This window comes from Lytechinus pictus, chromosome 7, assembly GCF_037042905.1.
Source record: "Lytechinus pictus isolate F3 Inbred chromosome 7, Lp3.0, whole genome shotgun sequence".
Classification (NCBI taxonomy): domain Eukaryota; kingdom Metazoa; phylum Echinodermata; class Echinoidea; order Temnopleuroida; family Toxopneustidae; genus Lytechinus; species Lytechinus pictus.
Genome location: NC_087251.1, coordinates 7,939,591 through 7,965,914, shown reverse-complemented (window position 1 = coordinate 7,965,914; position 26,324 = coordinate 7,939,591). Strand labels below are relative to the sequence as shown.

General features: G+C 34.5%; 1 protein-coding gene across 1 annotated transcript in view; it reads right to left on the bottom strand.

The window, feature by feature from the left end:
* The window catches only part of LOC129265559 (spastin-like), a 42,485-nt gene extending 26,172 nt beyond the window's left edge, over positions 1 to 16,313 (bottom strand). The window contains exons 1-2 of the mRNA XM_064101352.1: positions 16,268 to 16,313; positions 15,586 to 15,672 (exon numbers count right to left, since the gene is read on the bottom strand). Coding sequence (XP_063957422.1) covers positions 15,586 to 15,672; positions 16,268 to 16,313 — 133 coding nt within the window. The remainder of the gene's footprint in view (positions 1 to 15,585; positions 15,673 to 16,267) is intronic.
* Between the last annotated feature and the right edge of the window lie 10,011 nt (positions 16,314 to 26,324).

Here is a 26,324-nt window from a genome sequence, read left to right as displayed (position 1 = left end):
AAAATAAATAGTGAGTGAGGGACATCATCAACTGTCTCATTAGAGTTGTGCATATCACTGTTTTGTGAAAAATAAGCAAAACTTTAAATTGTCATAACTTTCTTATTTTACATCGTATACATCCGATTTTGATGAAATTTTCATCGTTTTGCTAGTTTGATTTTTCTCTATTTCTTCAAATCAACATTTTTATGGGGTGGACTTGACCTTTAAAGCAACACTGCAATTTTGAAGAAATTCCTACGAAATATCTAGTTAGGTCAAAAAGTATTACATACAGGTATTATAATTTTCATATAAAATATAATTTACAAAAAATAACTTTCTATTCTTATGGTCTTCTATTACTGCGATATCTCCGAGTGCACTAGAAATATCAGATTCTGACTTGCTTACACACATCTCAAAGCCCAAGAGAACATTATTCAAGCCAGTGCTAAGCATTCTATAAGCCATTTTCTTTGTATAACATATTAAAACCATCCATTCCATATGGTGAAATGCTGATAGGAATCTAAGAAGAAATCTGGGCAAGTTACCAGCCCTGGACTGCTCATCACAATGCACAAACCTAAGGCAAACTTCACTCAAGTCTCTCTTGAATGTCTTTGAAAGGTTGGCACTTCTTAGCAAGTGACTTCATGAGAGTCAATGCATTTCTTTCATTTGCATGTTAAGTTCAAGTGGGCAATGATGTAAATTGCCCTGTAGAGATTTATACAGAGATATTGATTGACATGATTGACATTAAACAGTCAATGGCAATTAATTTTCTCATCTTAAAAGACAATGATGAATTATTTTGTAAAAGAGCACTAAAAATGAATTGCAGTCTTGGGCAAATATAAAATGAGGCTAAATAAGTGTTGTATGATTTATATTAACACACTATTACGGTATTAAAACCTAGGGCATTATTTGAGCATTGAGCAAACTACAAAGTGCATAAAAATAATACTGGAAAAAGCATCAATAAACTGAATAGAGGATAAATTGAGAAAATCATACAAAAAAAAATAATTGCAAAGATTGAAAAAAATAAAATTAAAAACTAAAACATCAATCATATCAGGCACAAATAAAAATTATCCATTTCGTATCTTGAATCATATTGCTAAAATTTTACGGAATCAAACAAACAAAACAACAAAGCTATTAAAGTAAAAACACTGAAAAAAACCCTGTTGATTTTAGCCCCAAAACTGTTTCCTCAAGATTTGCGAATTATCGCATACACAAAATTCAGAATACACAACATAATATAGAAAAAAATGATTATTCAAATGTGAACAATTCATAATCATGAGACACTATCGAGCAGGGATTCTACTTCCTTAAAGAAGTTGAGAACTAATTATTCTCCTTGCATACTGCATGAAGTGTGTCTTTTAAAGAAAGTTTTTCACTCTTTTACCTTTCTGGAAGAGGAGAACAATATCAAGATTCTGGAATCCTGGAGTATGAGTATTTTTACTAAGGAGATGGTAGTACTGTACACATTCAGTGATACAGTATGTATTGCAGTGAAAGAAACTTTAATTGCATCAATTAACATTGATGGCAAACATATCAATGTAGGCCAAAATTGCCATCTAGCCTATCAACTTGATGAATGAAGGTTGAATGTCCCATCCCACTAGCAATCCACCTGTCGCATAATTCAAGAAGCTCATTTATAAAATCAATTCTCCGTGTTAGCTACAGTGCAAGGTGAAGTAGTTCGCCTGGGTTACTTCAATGAGTCAGAGACAGTCTAGTGAGAACCAAGCCAATGATAGGTGTGTTCACACTTCTTAATCCTAAATTATTCAAAGGAAACATGGTGAGTTATATGAAACTGCTCTGATCTAACTTATTTAGCTTGTGACTGCTTTCCAGTGACAAGACAGAAAAATCTCAGAAATTGTTTTGATTAAAAAGTTTACAAGCTTTCATGAATCTTATATAAATTAAGGGGATGAAAGTGTAGTTTTTCAGTTTTTCATCACATTTATAAATTCAAGCTCACTGTATCAAATAAAGAAGCAAGGATCCCCCAAAATTGTGAATAAATCACAAAATAAATCTCAATTTAATTCATAACAATAATAAGAATAATTATATTATTCCTATTTTATACAGCACTGCATTTTAATACTGACAGTGCACCTCACACTTCACAGGTAGATACTTCCAGGTCATTCAAATTCAAATTCACATAATGTTCACACATCCTCCACTAATACTACATTAAAAAATAGAACTCATATTGCTCAACAAAGTACATGTACTCTTGCATTATAGCTGATTTATAGGGAACCAAATTCACATTTGAGTGTTCTTTCCATAGGACACTAATATTGTGGGATTGGACTTGAACCCCAGACTTAAGATACACAGTCCACTGATCCACTACACCTCTTGATTGAAAAGAAAGGGGGAGTGTCATCTGATTACGATGTGCACTGAAGGATCCAAAAGTATCTTGGACCTGGTATCACATATCACTTGAAGTCCTTCTGAGCACTCTAAGCGGTGAGAGGGACACTCTTCACTGACCACTCTCATTAATAATGGAATTGATCATGAAACAAGTACATATGGATCTTACCCTACACGTAACTGACCTTACAACCAACTCATAGGGTTGACCTACAACTGTGCCTTTACAAATTGCATATAATTTAGGGTGCGTTTATCCGCCACTTTTTTACCCTAGAATCATGATCTGAATCATGATTCAAATCATGATTCTGCAGAATCACGATTGCGTTTAGTCGAAATTGAATATAATCATGATTAGAATCACAAACATGAAACACGAAAAAAGAGGCGTTTGGAAAGACGTTTCTGCAGAATCACGTACAAAAATGTTCGAATAAACGATATCGTGATTACAATCATGATTCTATGACCTCACTGTTGTGTCGGGCTACTTTCGGTTTGACTCTTGCCAAGCTCAATGCGCTCTATATGCTCATTGTATGTACATGATTATGTACTACGCATGCATTTCTTGTCATGTTCAAGTTCTGTGTTGGTCATCGCATCATCCACTACTTTTCATTTTTTGGTCATGTCTTCAACTTCAAGTTCTAGTAAATGAATCAACTGGACAGACAATGATCTCAGTTGTTGTTGAGTATACAGTATCAATATTAAATTGGATCTACGCTGAAATTCACTTCCGAACACCATTTTGGATGAACTAACAAAATGAATAGAAGCATATGGACCCTATATGATAGAAGTAAACAAAATGAGGTATAGACTGAATTCTGGAAGCAAAAGATTTTTCGAGAGCCGAAACACGTGCGAAAAACTTCCTTTGTCAAACTGCGCACTAGTGATGCGCACTGGATTGGCCCGAATCTGAGGAGAAACAGCATTGGAATGAAGGTCGTCTAAACGCTGATTCTGTGATATTGTGATTCATGTTTGTGTTTTGAATCATGATTCAAATCATGATTCTGACTTGAGGTCGCATAAACGCAGCCTTAGATACTAGAAAACTCTCTCTGTATGATTTTGTAATGGCTGCATAGCAGGGACTTGGAACTCAATATAACATTCCAACATGCAGGTTTATAAATATGATTAAATAATTCTATAAGATAAACACTAGACCTACCATCAATAATTTATGTATTCATTATACAAAGAAAAGATGCATGAAAATTTCATAATGAATGATATTCCATATAATTGGGAACAGTCCTAGATATGATCTCTTTCCTGGTCATTAATCTACTGCAGATATGAACTAATGAATTACTTAATGGATGCATCTAGGCCTTGTAAACCGAACGCAAATCTTTACAGAAATGAAAATGGTTCCTTTTCATAAAACAGGGTATCTCTATCAAATTAAGATATCAGCTATATGTACATGCTATAAAAGAAATAGTGACATCTGATTGGCCAATATAAATTTGTCAGACAATCAATAATTGTTACTTGAAATACTAGGGCTCTGGGCCTTATATATTACATAAAACCTGTCCTCAGTAACAAACAGGTAATGCTCCTGAAGTATGATTACAAGTACCATGACAATGGTCCCTTTTCATATATCTCTGACAAATTAAGACATCACTTACATGCTACAGAAATAATGACATTTGATTGGCCAATATAAATTTGTCAGACAAACCATGCATTTGTTATTCATAACAGGTTATTTGAAACATGGATCTGATACATACCAGTGACCCCCTTTGGGCATCTCATCACATGTATCCAGGTTATATTTTCACTTAATATTCTTTTGAAAACAGAACTATCAATTGATAAATCAATAAGATTTTCTTAAGCCGAGGCCAACAGAAATTGTATTTTGACTAGATTTCTTCTATAGCAAACTTGCAAATGAGGGTTACTAAGGCTGTATAGTAATAGTGATAGCAGACCAGAATTTACAAGAATTGTCCATGGAAAAGAAATATGTGAGTGCATCTTGAGAAAGAAATCCAATTTACAAGGAAATAACATTAACAAGAGAATTAAGGGCCAGTAATGATATTTATGAATTATGAAATACATAATTATGAGCAGTTTTCTGAAGATTTTATAAACAAACAGTAGACTGTTTGCAAATAATATTATTTAAGAAGGTACAACAAAGTACTGTCTGTAATATATGATTGGAGAATAATGAAAACAAAATTAAATGATAAAGATATAAAAATCATTCAACATAAAAAAGAAAATACATTCCTTCATTCTCTTAAAGCTAAAAGTACTGCATATACAGGATAATACATGCTCTTAAAATCATATAGCGCTTGAGAGTAATGTGATATGTGAAAGGGGTCTAATCTAACAATAGCTCTAGATGAAAAGGTGAGGAGTGACCATCCATTATCAATGGGATGGCCACTGACATGGTCAAGCAGAGGCTAACAAGGAAAAGGTGATTTAGTGGTGCATTGCAAATGAGCTATAGCTATAGGCCCTAGGGAAATAGGTGTAGTGATACGTGTAGTGTACAGCCAACGTTCCTAGGGTAGAGCATTTTAGATTTGTACATTAGTTGTACCAGTGGATACATGTATGTATAGATAAATGAGCCCTGTTAGCTTTGACTTATAGTTCCATAGTCACTTCAAGAAAGTTGTAATATCAAATATTTTTTTCATGTGACATGTTTTACTATTTACTGTCATTTTAATGGTTTTAGGCATGTTGGAAGAAATCAAATTAAGATTAAGATGACCTGCAAAACACACACACAACAGTGTTTTCTTATCATTTCTGTGTTCACAGACTTTACACATAATTCCTGTCTACAGATTTCTAGGAACATATCTATTTTAAAATGAATGTTTGAGGGAAAAGGTTATTACTGGAATATATCACGTTTTAGTTTACCATGTGTGAATAGGACTAATTTCTGGCATCACAACATTTATTTATTTATTCTCGAATATTTATACAGAGTGGCCTGATCAGCATTAAAAATCATACAATATACGAAAAACATAGTAACAGGTCATTATGAGATACAGAAAAAAGGAACAAATACAAAGTAAAAACATTTTTAAAAAAAGATGAAAGATCGTTAAAACATAAGGGAATGTATCACACAGTACTAATAAATTTAATTTTGGAATAAAAAAAAAAAAAAAACAAGCAGAAGACATATCGCATCATTGGAAATTTCATCACTAATATACATCGAGATAAAAAGAAAGAAAGAAAAAAACAAAAAACGACACGCTTTAATGTCTAAATAATAAGTGGGAAACACAGAAAGACAAGAAAAGAGCAGCAATCAAGATTAAGAACATGGGAGCATTTCATGAAAGTTTTGTCTGTGATTTTCATTGACTGATATGCTCTCAGCCCTGCATGAGATGCAGGGATTCGCAGTAGCTTATAACATCTGTCGGTAAAAATCAGTGACAAAACCTTTCATGAAACTCTACCCAGATTTGAGATGAATTGGTGTAGAAACGAAGCAACCACTGTCAAAATGTTAATAAAGAGGTGTGTCCTGAGAGTATTCAAGGTATAGCGAGGAATCTGGACAATATTGAGTAGATGCAAATAACAATTCAAACAGTGAACTTTGCACGAGAGTAGGCAGTGGTTGTGGAATGAATACTAATATGTGTGAAATGCTGGTTAGATGAAAGGATGAAAAACACCCAGTGAAATAATTGGGCAGTATTTATCATCATTTTGAAAGTGAATAAGAAAGATGGACATCTGCTTATTAAAAAACTTTGTAATGACAAATAGTCTAGAATTAGACAATAGAAAAAAGGACCAAATAATGTGTTTATGTGTCAACATTATATAAATAAACTATCTGGATGACATCCTTAATATTCTGTTTCTCCCAAGAGGTGCTTCAAGTGCCGTATCATTTGCGTGTTTCATCGGTCAAGATGAATCATAAATCTGATCTTCCCTCAAGTAGAAAGCTCCCTAAATGGTGTATCCTAGCAACTAATAGCAATCTCATCAATAAACAAGTTATATTTTGCTCTTTACCAAATAAATGTGATAGCAATACACTCATATGGGACAATTCCTTTGACTAAGCCAATCTTTAAAGAATGCATTCTATTTCATTTTAATGTTACTTCACACATGTGTTAATTTTTTCCAAGAAAAAAGAAGATATTTTCATATCGCAAATGTGTCTAGCTTATAAAGTTATATTAGGCACAGTCAGTTCAGAACAGCAGTAAGACATCTTTATTCAAACTTCCATGATTCTTACAAATTCGTCACTAAATCTCATCACTTCTTCATTCTAGAAAGGCAATTCCCAGATAACTTTGAGTACCCGTACAACTTGAAAATTTATATGATAATGAGGCTCAAAGGAGTTTCAAGTCTCTTCTAAAATGACCAGTTACCATGGCAAGTCAATAGATTATGCATGAGATAATGTGGATTGATCTAGATAGTTTGTGTATGGGTTATGCAGCATTTAAGGACAACTTCTTTCTTTACATCAGGGAATATCAAATTTCTCACCGCAACCATCCCGTTCGTCAGATAAAAAACATCATTTAGACGATCCTTCATTCTGCCTCATCCAATAAGTTTGCTTTGAATGCAAACTGATGAATGAACTTTGAATGTATAATAGGGGCTGTGCCACAAAGCTTACCATACAGTTATAGTTAGTTTTATAAATGAATGGAATATGGTAAGCCAAACTGGTCTCTAAATTATTTTTACTCAATGATTTTTCATCAAGTAATTAAAATCAAAATTGAAATAACCAAATATTGCTAATTGTTCAAATTATTTTGCATACACCTTACCGCATAGGAATTTCATCAATATTGGAATATACATGTAGCCATACCAAAAAAAAAAACAAGCATCGCAAATAGAAACATTGTTTTTAATACAGTTATATGAAACAGCACCTGGTCATATAAATCATGGAATTTTTTATGCCACTTTAGAAGGAGAAATATAAATAACAGATCATTTTAAAAAATGTGAAGTATTTTCTTCAATGACTCGGCTATAATATAGTGTGAGTGACTATGAGTTTTACAAATAAAGTCAATGAAACAAAAAAACTTATCTCATGAATTTTATTTAAATTTATTTTCTCAACAGACAGATCATTGATCAAGATGAATACAGTTCTTATCAGCAGTGCTATCATCTGAAGATCTGAACTGATTATAATGCAGAGGCTTCATGATTACAGGATTATTGTAGATTATGAGCAGCTTAAACCTACAACATGGTAAAATATTTAAATTTTAATTAATTCCAACCCCTCTTAGAAATTGAAATGAGATCTATTTCATAGACAGGTGAATAATGCTTCATAAAACATGATGATGACCATACAATTTGCAGCATCATACTCATGTCTGCACATTTTATATTGATAGCACAGTTCTATTTTTAAAAAATGTTCAAAAGTGAGAATAACTTTCCGGAGAATACTTGAGAACTGTGAGTCAAACTAATGAATGTCATAAATGGTACCTCAAGATAAATCTAATGAAAAAATCCAAGTCATGAGATGTTTTCCTTTTTTACCTGGCAAGCAAATATTCCCATTTTAATACCAAATTTGTTATTTGGCTTCATCTAGAGTACAGCCTGGCTCCCACAAAGCAATAAAATCACTTCAACCATCAAGCCAGCCATGTCCATATGAAAGTCAAAATAGGTCCTTAATTCTTACATGAATTTCAATATCTCTGGTCATTCCTGAATGCCACAGCTCTCTTTACCCACCTGCACTCATGGTTATGAGATTCACAAGAAATTGCCATTTAGAGTAGGACAGCGACTTCAGAGCTACTGGATGGTGACCCAGTTCTCTCCTTTGCTTCTATTTCTCCCATCAACGGTATCTCAAGAGGGTACCTCAAAATGCTTCTCTGTGTAAATACCCATCTATTTCTATTGAAAGTAGTGTATACATGTTGTCTATTCTGGAAATATATGATTTCTTCCTTTTTTTTTGCTTTGAATATTTTGAATTTAAGAAAGGGAAACATGTTTCAACAGAGTAATATCAAATGAGAAGAACCTATCTCGATGATCATCATTTTGCAATTCATCATGATTAAATTTGATTTAATTATGTTTATTTCAATCTTTATCAGTCTTCCATCTAATTCTCTCAGTATTTTAATCTGAGGATGCACCAATCTCTAATCTGACTATGTAGGCTTCATTTTAGTCATTTGAACATACATGTGAATAGGAAGTATTCTTTGTAATTTGTTTAAAAAAATTGAGCAATCTTATTTGATATTTCATTTTAAACAAATTGTATTCACTAAGATTCAACAAATCAGGAATAGTATCGTAATTTATAAAAAGGAATTTTATGCATTCTTGCAATAGACTATAGTTATCATAAAAATTTATCAAATGTAGAAAACACACTCATTATGTTCAATGAATACATGTAGGTGTAAATCAAACTGCTAATGACTGTACTTCAAGTGTATGAATCATTGGTTGTAACACTTCATTAGTGGGTATTCAAATTATGCATCTTCCCACTCAGTAAGCCTGCTATGGGTGTATACCCGTATGTTAGAGTATCTAGGCATATAAGCTGACCTCTGCAGATGAGACTATTAAAATTACTATTGTTTGTTACTGGCACAACCAAAATGCTTGGGGGTCACACATGACAAAATGGCTCCTGTTTTAAATTGACTAAGTGAAAAATTGAACAACAAATCGCAATAAAATGCAGGAAATATAGAACTTTTTTTTCTTATTGGTACTACAAGCAGAGATTTCATATTCTATTCTGTCTTGTAAATTATTAAGGCTCATATCTGAATTTTAAAAGTAAATGCAAAGGAATAATAGAATCAAGATGTCCTTTAATGCATACCACTTCAAAGGAAGAACAAGCCAGATCAAGATACACAAAAATAAACTGCCAATCAATAATATCAATCATGCGTGATAGTCAATCACTAAGATGGTAACATGCGAAGGATTTAGAAGAGATCACACTCCCGGTATTACTGCATTGATTTGTCAGTATGATTTGAAACAAATTGGATATTTAGGTTTTCAAGTTGAAAACAGTATTCAAATTCTTACTTCAATTTCATTCATTCTAAATTGCCAATACCCATCTCTCATCAGTAACTAAATTTCCAAGGGCTCGACAAATTGAAATTTATTACAAAAATATGTTTGGTAATAAATTGAAAAGTATTCTGTTCTGTGAATTCATGTAATTTATTTTTTTAAGAGAATTATTGGATTCACATTTTTATGACTTCACAATTGTAAGTTAAGAATAGTACTGTTCTAATTAACATGTAATTCAATACTAGTATATGGATAGCAAATGTAAATTTGAACTAAAATATGGAAATAAATTCGACAAATATATCAAAGAACTGGACGATGAATACAGTTTAAACAACTGGATATAGGTACGGATAATAAAATAAATAAATACCAGCAACTTATCATATTGTACACCTTCAAGATTGATCTAAAAGGGACTACGTAAATCAGTATTTTATTGTTAAGTTCAATTGATCAAATAATAAGATGTTCCATCCTCATTTCCCACACAGTAGAAGTATGCATCATATTTGAGGATATAAATTCCACCACACTGATTTTTGGTCGAGATATTTATCGCTTGGCGGATTCTCTTCAACCCTGACGACATTAAGTAGGTTTTCATAGATTCCTACGGCAATCATTGACCCAAGATTGAGTTGTCTCTATTTTAATTGACAGTTGCGCCCGACCTAATTAAATAATTCATATGATAATAATGAAATATCATTCCCTTGTGTCTATAGCTGAGATATATTGGTCAACAAGTGAAGGCTTGAGTGACTCACTCAAAAGATGGAGATGGCAAACTGGGGATTGGGGAAGACTGGGGTATGAAAAGCCCAGGGGGTGAGAGAGGATGAGCAAGGGGAGGGGGGGTGATAGATGGAGAGAAGGATATGGAAGAAGATACGAGGAGGAGAGGGGGCTAAAGGGATGCAAGAGGGATGGGGAGAGAAAATGAAGGATGGTCGGGAGAAGGGAGAGGGAAGTTGGTTGAGGATTTGTTCTGAGGGGGTGGATGACAAAGGGAGGGAGAAAGATCAAAGTAGATGAGATAGGGAGTAAAAGTGTGAAGGGGGGAGGTTTAGCTGAAGGACAGTTGAGGGAGAGTTGAAGAGGGTATAGGGTGAGAATAATGTGAGAAATTAGAAAACATATGGAGATGGAAACGGAAGAGGACAGTAAGGGAATATTGAAAAAGAATAAGAAAGAATGATAGCAAGAGGAATACTCATCATGTTAGGAGATGGTAAAATTCCAAAATTGGAACATGTCAGGACTATCTAATTGAAGGACACCAAGTCATAGAGTTGAATGCAGTATTGATTGGCCTTATAATTACCCTCACATTGGCCTTTGATATTTTTGTGGCCTTTTACTTTTTCCTCAATTGTGAACCCCCTAAAATTGAAAAGAAAGAATAAAATACAGCATAAAAGTAAAGGGGAAGTGGAAGGGGAGTGTGGGTGTGAGGGTGTGTGCGTGGGTGTGTGAGAGAGAGAGAGAGAGAGAGATGGACACACAGAGGTGGGGTGGGGGGTAAACGAATGAAATCTAATGCATGGTGCATGATACAAACAGCTCACCCTGGAATACAAAATGCAAACAAAGATACTTGTTAATTTAGCAATATGCCTACCCCTATTCATCAGTTAGGCTACTCATTTAAAATTCATTATCCCTGTACATGTATACAGTACCTCAAGCTATCCAACAGTAGTACTAGATACAACATGTATGCATCCAGTTTCCAATTATTCTGAAAAATTGAATAAACAACTAATCCTTTGATCCTACAACATATTCGCTTATCAACAAAGCGCTGTCAGACAATGGCTTTTGATTAATAACTAAATATAATTGAAATATTGAAAAGCTTAGTTTGATTTGATCTATTGCATGAAAATTAAAATTTGATTAAAAAATAAATAAAGACTTACTCCTTTTATTTTGTATTTCAATGTCAACTTAATTCATTAATTTGATTTTAGTGTAAAGGTTTGCATCCCCCCCCAAAAAAATGTGCAGTCATTTAACCCAGTTTATTTCACTGGATATAGCTTTAATACATAACCCTTTCTTGTCTATATCCTATTCATAATGGAATAACTAAATAGACTACAAAACTTTCTGATTGACATTCAGGTATAAGTAGAAAGATAGAAATAGATTCACATTTCATCATGAAAATATATAAGGCTCTGATGATTGCCAAGATGAACAGTAATAGTACAGTTCTTCCACATCATCTCTTGAATGAAGATTTTGTAAATATAAAATTGGATTCATCAATGTAAGTCAGGTACATGCAGCTCTTTAAAAATGTTCACCTGCATTGATCGAGACACACATCCTCATGATGTCATGTTCCATCAAACAGCATTTTGATAAAAGTTTCTTTTATGTGTGTGACACCTTGAGGGATGGGGGTACACTAAAAGCATTGTAAATAGACACAGCCATAGTATGACTTGTATTAATGTAGACTCTAACCAAACTCCCATGGATGTATCCTTACCATCTTCAAACAGAGAAACAGCATTGATATTGACATTATCGCGGATGAATCATGAATAAAATCATATTCTCATTCTTGTAACATGACATTACACAGTGGCATTATAAGAACAGGTATATACCCAAAGGACGTGGCTTTAACTTCATCACATAATCTGTTATAATACAAGTGTATCGAATTTCTTGGGTTTTCATCAGGTATGAACTTAAACAATTTCTATTTTTCTGATAAATGGAAAGATATATGCTCTCATATCATTCTTATAATATTAATTAGTTTCTTTTTTTTTTCTTCTTAGGTTGTAGGTCTGAAATATAATCCACGTACTTTTTATTTTATAATTCATATTCTTTGGTAAAAAGGAAAATCCAAGTCATCCGATAAATCATTAATCCTGGATTTGTACTTGATGCTTCTTCACTCCATGTTTAAACTTTTTACAGATAATTTTGCTTCATTTTTGTAATGACTCATTTCATAATTTTTTGGGTAGACTGTCGATTCACTTTATAATTACTCAATCATTGTATTCCAATGTTAACAATATTCCAGTAACATAGCTCTACACCCCAAAAAAATATATAACCGTCATTGCACTGAGCAGTATTTCATATAATGTAACATTTTATATATTTGTTCTATTTCAGTCAGTTATTTTCCTGGTGTGGCTTTCAACAAGGAACTTCTTGATTTCATGAATAAAATTGAGGGAAATCCTCACATTTTCATGGGTGCATCATTGAAATACAACAGACACATGTAATAACGTCGATGTCTTTTGAAAGGTTTCTGCTAAATTTACATGAAAGATACACCATTGGTGAGAGACAGAAGGTTTTTGTAGTCTATCTTGTGAAGTGACTTACCTCCTTTCTACTTCCAAGCTATTGATATGATGACATGCTGACTCAGCTCTTCTCATACCTTTTATTCATCTACTCAAACCCCATTCTCTCACTCTATCACATACATGTACACACTTTCTTTTATGCAATGACAAATTAATGAAATGTGTAAATTTAATGTTTCACAAAGTCAGAATCGAGTACATACCATGATACCTGCTTGATGAAAAAGAAAGAAATAATGGTATAGGACTGAAGTTTAAGGGCACTTCTGCTTCCTTGCTTCCTTTCTTCTCCTCCTTCTCTCCCCCTCCCCTCTCTCCCCCTTCTTCTCTCTTCCCTATCCTCCCTATACTCTTTCTGTAGAGCTAAGACATTATATCATTTCTTAATATAATTCCAGTTTTTCAAACTAGATTGTAAAATGACATCATCCTGCTTCCACCAAACCAAGTTGATATCTACCTTGGATACAATAAAGACCAATCAACCATCCATATTCATACAAAACTACAATTTACCAGAGGTCTATTGTGATGTAATGACTCTTCTGCGATGAATCATACCCTTTCTCCTAACCATCCGGCAATCCAGTAACAGATCTATTGTCTTTCAATCTATATCTCACTGCAAACACTCTTTAAGTTCATCCCGCACTACCATTTATCGTCTGCAACCATGAACAATGAATACAGCGTGGTAATAACTTGTTGCCATAGTAACCATGTTTGGATCCATATTCAGCCAGGGTAGTGTAATACAAGAAAGCTTGGAGGATAATGTTGCAATATCAGAAGGCATGCAGTGATAGAATACGGCTGGTAAACAGTGGGTGAATCAAAAGGATAAACAAAAATGCAATTAGCTTGCAGCAACTTTTCTTGAGATCTTTTCCCTTTCTCCCACACTTTCTCATGTTCTGCTGCTCAACATGCACACTACATAATGGTCACCACACGCTTTGTATCCTTATGCATTATAAATTCAGAAATTACAATTATAGTAAAGATTGGTATTTGGTAGATAATCCCTATCTTGTTCAGACTAAGACAATATATCCACTATCCAGTCATTTTGCTTTAATGTATGTACTATATACATGTACAGTATTGTTTCCAAAAGATATAGAATGCCAATAATACAAAATGTGCACCTTTGCAGTGAGTTATCATTACTTGACCAAATATGTTTTAAGAATTTTTCATGTGTTTTATTCACAATTATTTTGATTTCATTAGTCATGTTAAGAAATCATCATACATGTCAATTTAAACAATGATTCTTCACTACTTGTAAACATAAAGCTACCAACAGCCCGTGCCTACTATCATCATAAGATGTAGAATTAGAGTGAATAAAATCATGATAATTTTGATCTGATAATTAGTAATGTATGTCACAAGACTCACAACATCAGTACCTTAACGACCTTGAGTTTCCCTTTTCAGCATAATGATAGCACATCTAAATCTTGTTAATCCTTGGCATGCAACACATGTTATCTTCATAAGATGTAGACATGGGGAGAAGAACTCTATAAAGAGCAAAATACCTTCTTAAAGTGTAATTCAACATAGTGGCCCGAGTTCACAAAGGAGATTTAAATTCCGCCTGAATTTGGTCCAATATTTTTTGTGTTTAATTTTCCAGGATAAGGCTGATTAAAAAAGGTTCCCTACCAAACTTTAAACTACTTGTCAAAGTATCACTCACATGCATGTACAAAATACCACTGGCCCAAAATAATTAGGAGACATTGAAGGAATTGAAAGGTATAGAGTATGAACATCTGATAGGCCCCTTACATATGAACTAATTTTTTTTCTTCAAAAAACGTTGTTTCTATGAAGCCAATCAAGACCTTAAATTGAAAGTCAGAAAGTATCATCACCAAGACCTTGTGGTCTTTATTGGAATTGACCTGTGGGACCTTGAACTGATTGGTTATGGAGATAGTACAATCTCCCTATCATGAATCACTACACATGGGACTAAAGGGTAAAAAAAGATGATTTATCACCCCTATACATGTAAATCATCTATCTAATTGAGTCATACAGAGCAGACAATTGACCGAATAAGCAACTTTTTGGCATCACTATTTGCTACCTGATAAAATAAAAAAATCACTCTTGTTGATAATGATTCATTAAATTAATTTTATTAACTTAAAACAAGTTTGAACATGTTTAAAATATTAAAAGATTAGGTGAAGGACTTTTTGAAAATAATCATAAGCAAAACATGTCTAATCTCAAAGATAGTTCAAACCTTTCCTACAGCAAGCCACACTTTCACAGAAACATAATGGCAACACACTTCAGTCTATCCATTAAAAGCTACTGGAAATCTCACTCGACTGTAGTTTTGTTTTTATTTGAATTCTTATTCCTTGGTAGTCTAATGACATCATATTCCACTTGCTGGTGAAAGTGAGCATACCCCTCAAGGCTAATAAAATCACATAATCCTGTCACATAATACATAGGGTTTTAGTAGCATTAACAAGACTTTTAAAGAGCCATCTCATTGATTTGGTTTCTGATCTGATGCATTATTGATCTTCCCAACTTCAATGGTAGGTTGTTTACTGCACTGTGCAAATATACAAGGTTTGAAAATGTTGAATTTTGATCTCTTTATCTTTAATTTTTTTCATAACAGGTTAACACAAACGCATTAATCATGAGTTCTACTTACTTATTAAGATGTTCAATCTTTCCTTTGCCATCGTAAGGTTTTTCTTCATCTTTTCTTGTATTTTACGGGCTTTCTCCCATTCTATTCCTGGATAAAAGATATGGAAATAGATGTAAGAATAAAATTTAACAAAAATCAATACAGGTTGTACAAAAAAACTTCAAAGAGTAAGGTGACTTTAGATTAAATTTATGTTAAGTGATAACACCCAATCAAAGAGTATAGAACATTGTGATCAACTTCATTGATTGGAAAAACCAAGAGAACACAACTCTCCAATAACACAATCTAATCTAATCTATCTGTTATAGACTCCAGAAAATCAATATGTAAATGTGTTTTTAATGGAACGTTAAGTCTAATGTAATTAAATTAAATATAAAAAAGTGATTTATCTCACTTTCATTCAAACATTTACTTTAAGCAGATATATGAAATTTCTCCCTTAATAAAGAAAATATTTTATTATTTACAAATACAATAAGTGTAAAAACTCTCATCATAATACACATATTCAACAACAGAAAAAAATTGCATTGCTGTAAATGCTAAGAAATTGGAAGGATCCTGACATAGATTACAAATGACACAAAGATGGAGGTATCTCATTTAAAGGATTTAGGTTATTCATCAATGGATAATGAGAACTTGGGAAGGCATTACTAACGGGTTCAATCTATACCTAGCTCAAGGCTAGAATTCAATGATCCTGCAACAATTCTCATCATGGTTTGATCATGGATGTATTCCACCAGTTACAGGCCTCACGGGCCTATTAACATTGGGAAAGCAAGAGATATTCATTCGAGCCAACCCATTGCTATTTTTTTTATTTTGATATGGCTGATTGACAAAGTGTATGCATATGATTGTCCATCTAACACTGATTCTATTTTTGGTAATTACTGAACTTCCTTTTCCCAAATTGGGAAGAAATATCATCAATTTTGGACTATATTTTGACTGGCGGAAGGATTAGGGCTATTTTGCTGTTTGAGGTGATGAATCTGCTCCCCCCGACGGTGTCTTCAAACACGCCAATTTATTTTTAAAATGAGCCGGTCGAGGGACCCTTTTCTGGTCAGATATGGATTGCCAGATATATATCCTATCCACTGGTAGTAAACATTCGACCCCCGAATTTCATCCTTATTTTTTATGAATTTTTTAAAGTGCCAATTTAACACACGAGTCTATGGGGAATGAATTAGGCCTGTGAGACCTCTAACCTTGACCATAGCCTATTACAAGGGGAATTCCCTAGTTGATGAAATACCTGCCCAAACTCTTCAGTAGCAGATTGCTTTCACTAGTATACATGTTTCAATCATCAAGAGGTCCCAAAACTCAACTTCATGGCTATATACAAGGCTACAGGGGGTATAACAGGTAACAAATTTGTATTAGTAACTCTGTGTTTGTGTACCTAGGCTAGGCTGTGTAGGCTGGGTGTTTGTCTCTGCGTTACATGTTGTCGTGTGTTTTCGTATACCGACGAGTGCTGCTGTAAATTGTGTATAGCACCCATCACAAGATATAGTACACATTAGATAGGCCTTGCATCAATTGCACTTGTGAAATTGGTCCATGGGGAAGGGAAGGAGAAGAGGAAACTTTAGAATTTGACTGAAGAGTGGTGGATTCAATAGGGAGGGGGGGGGTAGAGAAAAGCATAGTTAGTATGTTTGGGGGGGGGCTGAGAATGAGTGCTACTGCTATCTTGTTCAACTTTTACTGACTTCTAGCCAGACTAGCCCCCATCCATTTAGAATACAAGCCATCTAACCCCCCTCTCTCCCTGTCTCTCTGACACCCCTTGGGCCCTTGTCATAGGAAGATGTGAATGCATTAGTATGCTTGTATGTTGATTCCCATTTCTTTTTATTGTTATCTAATTTAACTCATGTGAATCTGGTATTTATATTGTGGGCAGATCTTGCATCCAGATATGCACACTATTCATATCTACAATTTGTATTATAGGATTTGGGCCCTACATTGCATCCATTGTTGAGCTACATATAGGCAGGTAGGATGTGTATAAATCCATAGGGCACTAGACATTAGGAGTAACATTAGAATTGGTAATTACATAACACATCTGTATATTTCATGCATTTCTTTGTGATAAAGTGAGTGTACAGATGTTAAAGAAGAGCCAGGAAGGTAAATTAAAAAGAAACATTCATGTGCCATACATTACAGGCCTCACGGGCCTATTAACATTGGGAAAGCAAGAGATATTCATTCGAGCCAACCCATTGCTATTTTTTTTATTTTGATATGGCTGATTGACAAAGTGTATGCATATGATTGTCCATCTAACACTGATTCTATTTTTGGTAATTACTGAACTTCCTTTTCCCAAATTGGGAAGAAATATCATCAATTTTGGACTATATTTTGACTGGCGGAAGGATTAGGGCTATTTTGCTGTTTGAGGTGATGAATCTGCTCCCCCCGATGGTGTCTTCAAACACGCCAATTTATTTTTAAAATGAGCCGGTCGAGGGACCCTTTTCTGGTCAGATATGGATTGCCAGATATATATCCTATCCACTGGTAGTAAACATTCGACCCTCGAATTTCATCCTTATTTTTTATGAATTTTTTAAAGTGCCAATTTAACACACGAGTCTATGGGGAATGAATTAGGCCTGTGAGACCGTTACAGAAGATGAAGAGTAGAAGAGATGATGACATGATGGTGGGAGAAATGAAGCAAACGTGGGAGGGGAGGATGGAGGAAATATGGATACAATTCACAATGTGAAAATAATACCAGCTGACAAAGGAATAGACGGCAAAATAAATATGAATATAAACTTCTTATCTGAGTTAATCAACTACAAAATGCAATTAAGGAGGTTGGTTCAAATTGTTTATTAATACTTCTTGTTTTAGGGTGTATTTATTTATTTTCTTTGTCATCAGCATCAGCAAATAAGATCATTTCAAGCTACAATATATACACATGAGTTTGCTCATAGGAACACAGATGTTCCTGCTAGTGTGCCCATTTGCCACCTTCTCATTAAAAGCTGAATCTGGACTGGAGTAAAGATTCAATGAATTACAGCTCCTTCTAGCAGAAATTACATCATTTAATTGTTCAGTCATAAATGCATGGTCTATGATGAATAAAGACTAACCTCTTGATTGGCAACTGTACAAAGCTTACAAACTGGTCAAAAATAGGCTTCATCATGAATATTCATAATAACCTGAGCTTACGTGAGTCATGCTGGCGACACTATAGCTCTTACATGAGAAAACAATGCTGGAGGGGCCATTGAAGGTGACGAGACATGGGTGTGATCATGTGACCCGTGTGCCGAAACTACCACCTGTAGGTTTACCCTTCCACTCATCATCTATTCCCCTCCTCCTCAACCTTTCATTTTCCATTCTCGTCACGAAAGAAGCAGTCCTCAAGCTCAAAGACCAGTATTCCCCAAGGAACAACATCCTCTCCCAAAAACCTGTGGGCACCTCTTCAATTACTTAATCACACCCTTTCTCTTGTACCATTCTTTTCCATCTTCTTCTTAGAAGTATATGAAAAAAGTATGACGATTACATGGCAACCTGCAATATGATAGGACAGCATGCCCAAAGACTAATCCATTTTACAGAGATCAACCATGTTTGAAAGTTCCACATTGGTATCTCTCTCATCTTGCTCCTCTCTATTCTGTCCGGTTTGTTTTCGATGAACCTCTCTTCAACAGCTCTTTCTCTATCTTTTACTCTTGTGGTGTTGTTTATAACCCTGTCTATTTTTTAAACACTTTATTACTTAATATCTTTTGCAGCATGATGGAAATAAACATGAAAACATATTATTGACTATGGGAAAATAGTGAATAGAACTACAAGAAAAGATTAAATGGAGCAGGATAAAAAAGAGGAATGGAAAATGAGGATTTGAACTAGTCAGTGACTTTAATGAATTCAAAATTTAATCAGAATTCAAGACCATCTCACCAAAAGGCGAATCCTGTTTGAGTTTTCATTCATTCACAGTTTCATCGATCCCCAGAGTTTCGTCAGTGGTGCAAGGAGAAATCAATATTTGGGTCGGCTTTTAAGCAACGATGCGTTCATTATGCCATCGTGTCAACCATGAAGGTTACGATAAATCAACGAAAGGCAGAATGAAAGGTGTAAAACTGAATCATTCATGAGTGAATATATGAATCTCAATCACACTTCTCACCCAGTGGGTTATACCATTTAGAGCCCATCTTCTGCAATTCTTCACAACAATCATCTCACATTGCAAGAAATTTATCCACATTGTGCTGCACTCAACCCAGGTGAGGTGAATGGTTACCTGGTGGGAATTTAATCCTTGAAATGCAACAGTTGCTCTGCTAAAGCAAGGGTAATCATGCTGCATTACCGTAGAGCGTTTTTAATGGAGACTTCTCATAATAAAGTGAATGTTAAGCGCTATATAAGCACATATTATTATTATTGCTGATACACAAGCATTGCCATTAAGGGTGTGTTCAATGTCTGTTTCTAAATCTAAATGGCAACATGAATCATGATCAAAAACGTGATTACAAAAAGCGGATATAATGAGAAACAAAGGGTGTGTTCAATTTCCTCCATTCCCAGTCGTAAAAGTAAACGTCTCTCAAATCATAATTTGGAGGAAAATTTAAACGTCGAAAAGACGCATTTGTAAATGCGATCAGCTATAGATTTTACGACCTTCACCATCGTGAATGCAACACTGAAACATCTTTAAATTTGCTCTCACAGTGGAAGCCTACACAAATAGTTGCCAGAATTTGCCTTTACTGTGATGGGTCAAACTGCACTTAAGCTGCGCTAACAAAGTGGGCAATTTAAAGATGGTCAACAAATAATCAGCTATATTTTCGACAATGAACCCTGCACCGCTGATTGTGTTTGTGTTCTGTGTTTCGTAATTTGAGTTTTCAAACATGATTCATGCTGCCGTTTAAATTTGAAAATCAACATTGAACACACCCTAATACTTTTTATTCATTTTTATTCAAACCACCTATATGTAGCTATTATAAAAAATGTTAAAACTGTTGTTTTCAACTCATCGTACGGCTGCCGTAGAGCAAATGTGTCTGAGGTATAAGGCAGCTAATAAAAAGTTAGAGTCTCTTCTTTCGCACAGGAATCCCATAAGCATCTTTCCATCACTATTCCTCACTCCTCACCTTCGTTATATAGATAAACCAATGGGAATGATTATTGAAAGTAGATCCCTAAGCATTGTATTTAAAGACAACTAAGCCACAGTAAACTTTTGGACATTTACTTTGCTAGTTTTCAGTGATAGTTTTCTAAGTTTTAAACCATATTGCTCCAGAAATGGGATCTATTTCAATAAAAGTATAAACCTTGATGATATTTTCTCTGCATGTCTTCATGGACTGTATATCTAAAGCAATGAAGAACACTCTTTTTTACTATATTAGTTGCAGAATTTTAAACAAGTAAGAAATTACCACATTGATTGAAACACCAGGAAATAGGCACACATGGCCTTGCATACAAACACATTGATTTTACAAGCGAGAAGTTTCATTTAACCATCTCATTAACATTCACAGTCATGAAGTCATAATGTTGTGATGAATAGATGGGTTGATGGCAATCATGTGAAGCTAATGTACTGCTAATGTGTAGCTATCAGACAGGCACAATACCATCTCCCCTAACCCTCACCAATGTTCCCTGGAGATAAGAGCTAACTCTCGTAAAAAAGCTGTCACTCAATTTTTGAAGCACAACTTCTTGATTGAAGAGATAATGTAGCAGCAAAGTAATGTTTAATTCAAACCACACTCAACATTAATTTACTCATTGTATCCTGCACAGCAAGATTTTTGTTATTATATAGATACTGATCTAAAAAGACAATTATTCTGAGGGTGGACCATTGGACTATAATATTCAGGAATCAATTATCTTTTTTTCTTATGGTCATAACTGACATGATTGGAATAGAATGCACCCTCCCCCCCTATTTATCATCACCAGAGTAATGTAATTGAGTAAATTTGTTTTTATTTGAAGTATTTTTCAGAAGTGCCTTGTGGAGAAATCCAAGCAGTGACTTGCAAAACTCTACTGCAAATGAAAAGTCATGTTGCTCCCCTGGAATATCATACTGATCTCACTTTCTAATCAGTGGTAAGTAAATGTTAAACCTTGTACCATTTGCCTTCCGAATAATTTTGAAGGATAAATATTGATAGTAGTTCTTTGGCTAATTCTTCTCTACTTGGCTAATGTCGGTCATCAATTTACAACTGATTTACATTGATAACTTTTTGGTATTGCATTCGTTTTATTGTTCTCTCTTTAACTAAATCAGCATGCTGTTGAGGTAGCTATCACAAAGAAATGAGGGGTATGTTTGTTTCAGACACCATCTAACATTTTCAAAGGATTTTGGTATCTGCGTTAAAACTATTTCCTTTGGGACTGTACCTTCAGGAAATTAGTACTAATACAATCACCTCAACTCCTCATAGTCAAGTAGAAGCAGGGCGTGTCAAACATATAACTAAAGCTTGTTTATTATTTTTTTCTGAATTAAGTCTTGGTTTGTACAGACTGTGTTAGCTGTTAGCTAATGTTCTTCTATTTCAAACTGCATATCAGTGAAAACTTGATAACGATTCAGAAGAGATGTTCCTTAATGGACATTCCTGTCTTCAACAATTTTGAATAGTAATCCACTTATAATTGTAGTAGCAGGTTGTTGAAATCTGAAAAATCAAAGCCATTCTTTGAATCTTTAAAGTGGCCATAACTGCCAAAGTGGATTCCGAACTGGTCAATTGACCGATACACCTTGATGACAGAGTTGGTCACTGGTCACTGCGTAGGGATGCTTGGGGTGGAAATGGAGCAGAAATGATGGGTGAGTTGATCAATTATTCATAAGGGCAGTGCTATAACCATGATAAGAGCTATAAATATCATTCATATCAAGCCTGGGGCCTTTCTTCAGAATATAAGATGAGATAGACATGTATACCTTAATGGATGGAGCTACTCAGATGAAATAGATGCAGGGAGAGAAATACAGATAATATGGAAAGAACATGTTCGAACAAGGGTGGGGGGAGAGAGAAAGGGAGAGAGGGACAGGGAGTGAGGGAGAGAATCATGTATCATCATATATTTCATCGGCGTTCATCCAAACCGTCTTTTCAGTCAATTTTGGTTTGAGAAAATGATTTTGAGATTTTTGCAGAAAATTAAATTACAAGTCCTATTCTATACCTAATTAAATATCTAGGCAGCGATTTATTAAACATTTTCTGAGATATCTGGGGATTTTCACGGCGATGCCATAGAAATTTGTTATAAAAATCGTAAATCCCATTGGAAATTTGTACCGTAGTAAAGCAAACAACATCCGCGCACATTGAATATGCAAAATATGCGTGGTCAGCAAAACCTTCGTATTTGCACTTTGTTGCAAGCATGTAGCTCTTTTGCGATATATGTTCTCTGATTCTTGGTTTTAAATAAAGATACCATTGTCAAACAATTGTCTTGGTCTTTCCAACCATGTACTTTTCTACATGTAGCAATGGAAATGTTGTAAGGCTGGGGAACAAAATGTGAAAATTATAGCAAACTTTGAAGTATATTTTCTCTGAAATGGGTTTGCTATATCGTATGTGTAATACGACCGTTCAGATGACCACCAATGATTTGTCCTCCATCATATAGAATTGTAGGTTTAAAGAGCGATAAAAATCAAAATGAGCAAAACAATTCTTAAGGCAAAATGCAGGGGGGGGGGGTAACTGATTGAATCGTACGATATGAAGCGTCACAGAGAACACATTTTTTTTATATTTCCCCTATTTGCAACATATCAAACTAGATCAAGAGAAGGTATTAATGAAGACCTCATTCCTTGAAAGCATCAAACTAACAGCTTCACTGGTAACATCAGGGTACATACAATGTGCCTATTGTTTTGAGATATTTATTTAGTTCAGCGTTACTGGTATACAATGAATAAAACAAAACAAAACTTAAAAAATTAAAAGAAATGTATTAGAATTTGACAATTTAAAAAAATACTCATTTTAAAGTGTTACTAGTCAAATATATTAGCATCTCTAGCCTGATTAAATTTGTTATTTCCTTTTATTCATAAAACAACAACTGACTGCTATGCTTACCTACAATGATTACTCATAGCTTGATTGAATTATAGTTGTATGTTTCTTATTTGATATTGATTGATGACTAGTATTTAAGTATACACCTTCACAGCTGGGGACCACTTTATCATTTCTGGCCAATCAACATCACTTTCCTTCAAAGACATAAATACCCTTTTTACACACGCTAAAATTTCCTTAACCCCGTACTATAGGTGGGGCTAAATTGTTATTTAGCCCTACCTATAGTAAGTTTAGCCCACTTTCTTTTTACACAGCATTTTTGCAAAGTGGGCTAACCCCACCTTTAGTACGGGATTATTTGGTCCTGCAAAAAAGCAGGGTTATCCCAGCAATTGCGGTGCTAAGAGCGAAAGTACGGGGTTAAGATCGCTAGTGTAAAACGTAAGTGGGCTAAGTGCTCCCATTCATGCCCCGCAACAGAGCCGGCCCTGTTGTCCAATCAGAGGTAAGCATAATGAATATTCATGAATAGCGAACACGGCGATGAGAAATTCCGAGTGAAGTACTTGAATGATCGACAAATGTATTTAAAGCGCGCGTGATTTTGGATATGACCCGAATGACCCCTCAGTGCGCTCGTGAATATTCATGAGCTACCACTAGTCCGGGGTTAGCGAGTTTCGTGTGTGAAAAGCAAGCATTCCTTATCCGGGGTTAGCAATAACAATTTGGCATGTGTGAAAAGGAAAAAAAATAGTACGGGGTTAAGGATAGTACGGGGTTAGCGATAGTCCGGGGTTAAGAAAATCCTGTGTAAAAAGGGTAATACTCATTTTTCTTTTTTAAATTGGCAGCATTTTGATTGATTGACTAAATTTGTAAGGAAGCTAATTTTGTCTCACAGTACATAAATAATCATAAAGAAATGAATAATATAATTTGGAAGACCTTGATGACTGACTCTTTTTCTTGAGGTCAAGCGGTAACTTTCATTAGACATCGTCAAAACCAAATATTTCCTTCTCATTAAGATGTCAGAGATACATCATGTTGTTTATTTGCTTCCCCCAAAAAAATCAATTGTACATTTCAAGGTTTTGAATGTCAGATATTTACAGTGTATTGGCAATGTCCTGTTCCTTCTTGAAGCTATCCCTTCCACACCTTACATGTACATGTCAACATCTATTTCTCCATCAATCCCACTTTCCTTCCTCTACCATTCTCAAAAACACTCATTCCCATCTCAAATGTTACCTGAGAGTCAGATTCAATGTACTCTCTGGATTCGGTAATTGGAAAGAGAAGTAGTAGGGAGCATGCGGCTTTCTTTTCCACTGATGATAGTTAATGTGAAGCCAGTTTTGGAAAAGGTCAGCATTTATCTTCTGTCCTCAAAGCTTATTTTTGCATGGCACTGAACCACAGTTGGGCATATCATTGTAGATGGGTAAAAATAACATATAAAATAACTGTCACCATATATCTAAATCTAGGGCTAGTACCCGTATATCATTTTATATGCAAAATTAACTTTGTGAAATCATAAAATGTATAAAGCAGATATACAAGCAAATTGAAGATCACGAAAACAGATAGGGACCATAAGCCATAGTCCGGAGTAGCTTACAAAGGAGATGCAACAATAAATGTTATGTTTTATCTGCTGAAAGCAAAATTGGGCATTAAATGCTTCATTGTTTCAACATGTATAAGACTTATTCCAACCAGGCTGCTGTTTGCAAAATTACATACAGGGTTCCCCCACCAATATTATTTTATAAACAGACACAAACATTCACACAAGCAGTTCTGCATTTCATGCTTTGGTCCCTTAACGATAACTCTGGCAAAAATATATTTAAAAAAAAAAAATCCCAATAATATTTCATTCTTGAATGTTTGGGATCTAAAGGCCAATAAATGTTTACAGAATTGTGTGTCACATTCAACACACTTCAGTAAATAAAAAAGGAACATACTGATACCTCAAGCAAGAATCTTTGCAATAGATAACCCAGGAGAAGACTTACTATTTTTTTAATTTACTGTTATATTCATACTTTACCTGGTTTACTGCAGTCCACAGCAATACCCTTCTCGAGCTCATCAACTCCCTTCCTATAGTACTCAATTGCTTGACGTTTATTACCACCTGTATTCAAAGATGAAGGAGATAAGGTGTAGGAAAATGTTAACCATCTACACATACTTGTATATAAAGACAGATATAATGTATGCTTTTGTTTGATATTCATGAGATTATCAGATATCCCTCTTGCAGCTCAAAAATAATATATCTGGAAATTACAAAATATATACATTAATACATTGCACTTTTTCTGAGTGAGGAAAATACCATAATTTTCTCCTCATGTGAAACAAAGTTTCATTCCTCCCTGAACATGTGATATTACCATTGCTTTAAAATTTTATGGTTCTATCAAGAGTGTCCTTTTTGTCAAATCTGTAGTTTGAAATAAATTGTATTGTTCAAATGATAAGAAACAAAGTCAGTGAGTGACATAATCGACTCTCATATTTGCATATCATCGAGTTGTGCATGTGAATGTTTGGGGAAAAATAAGC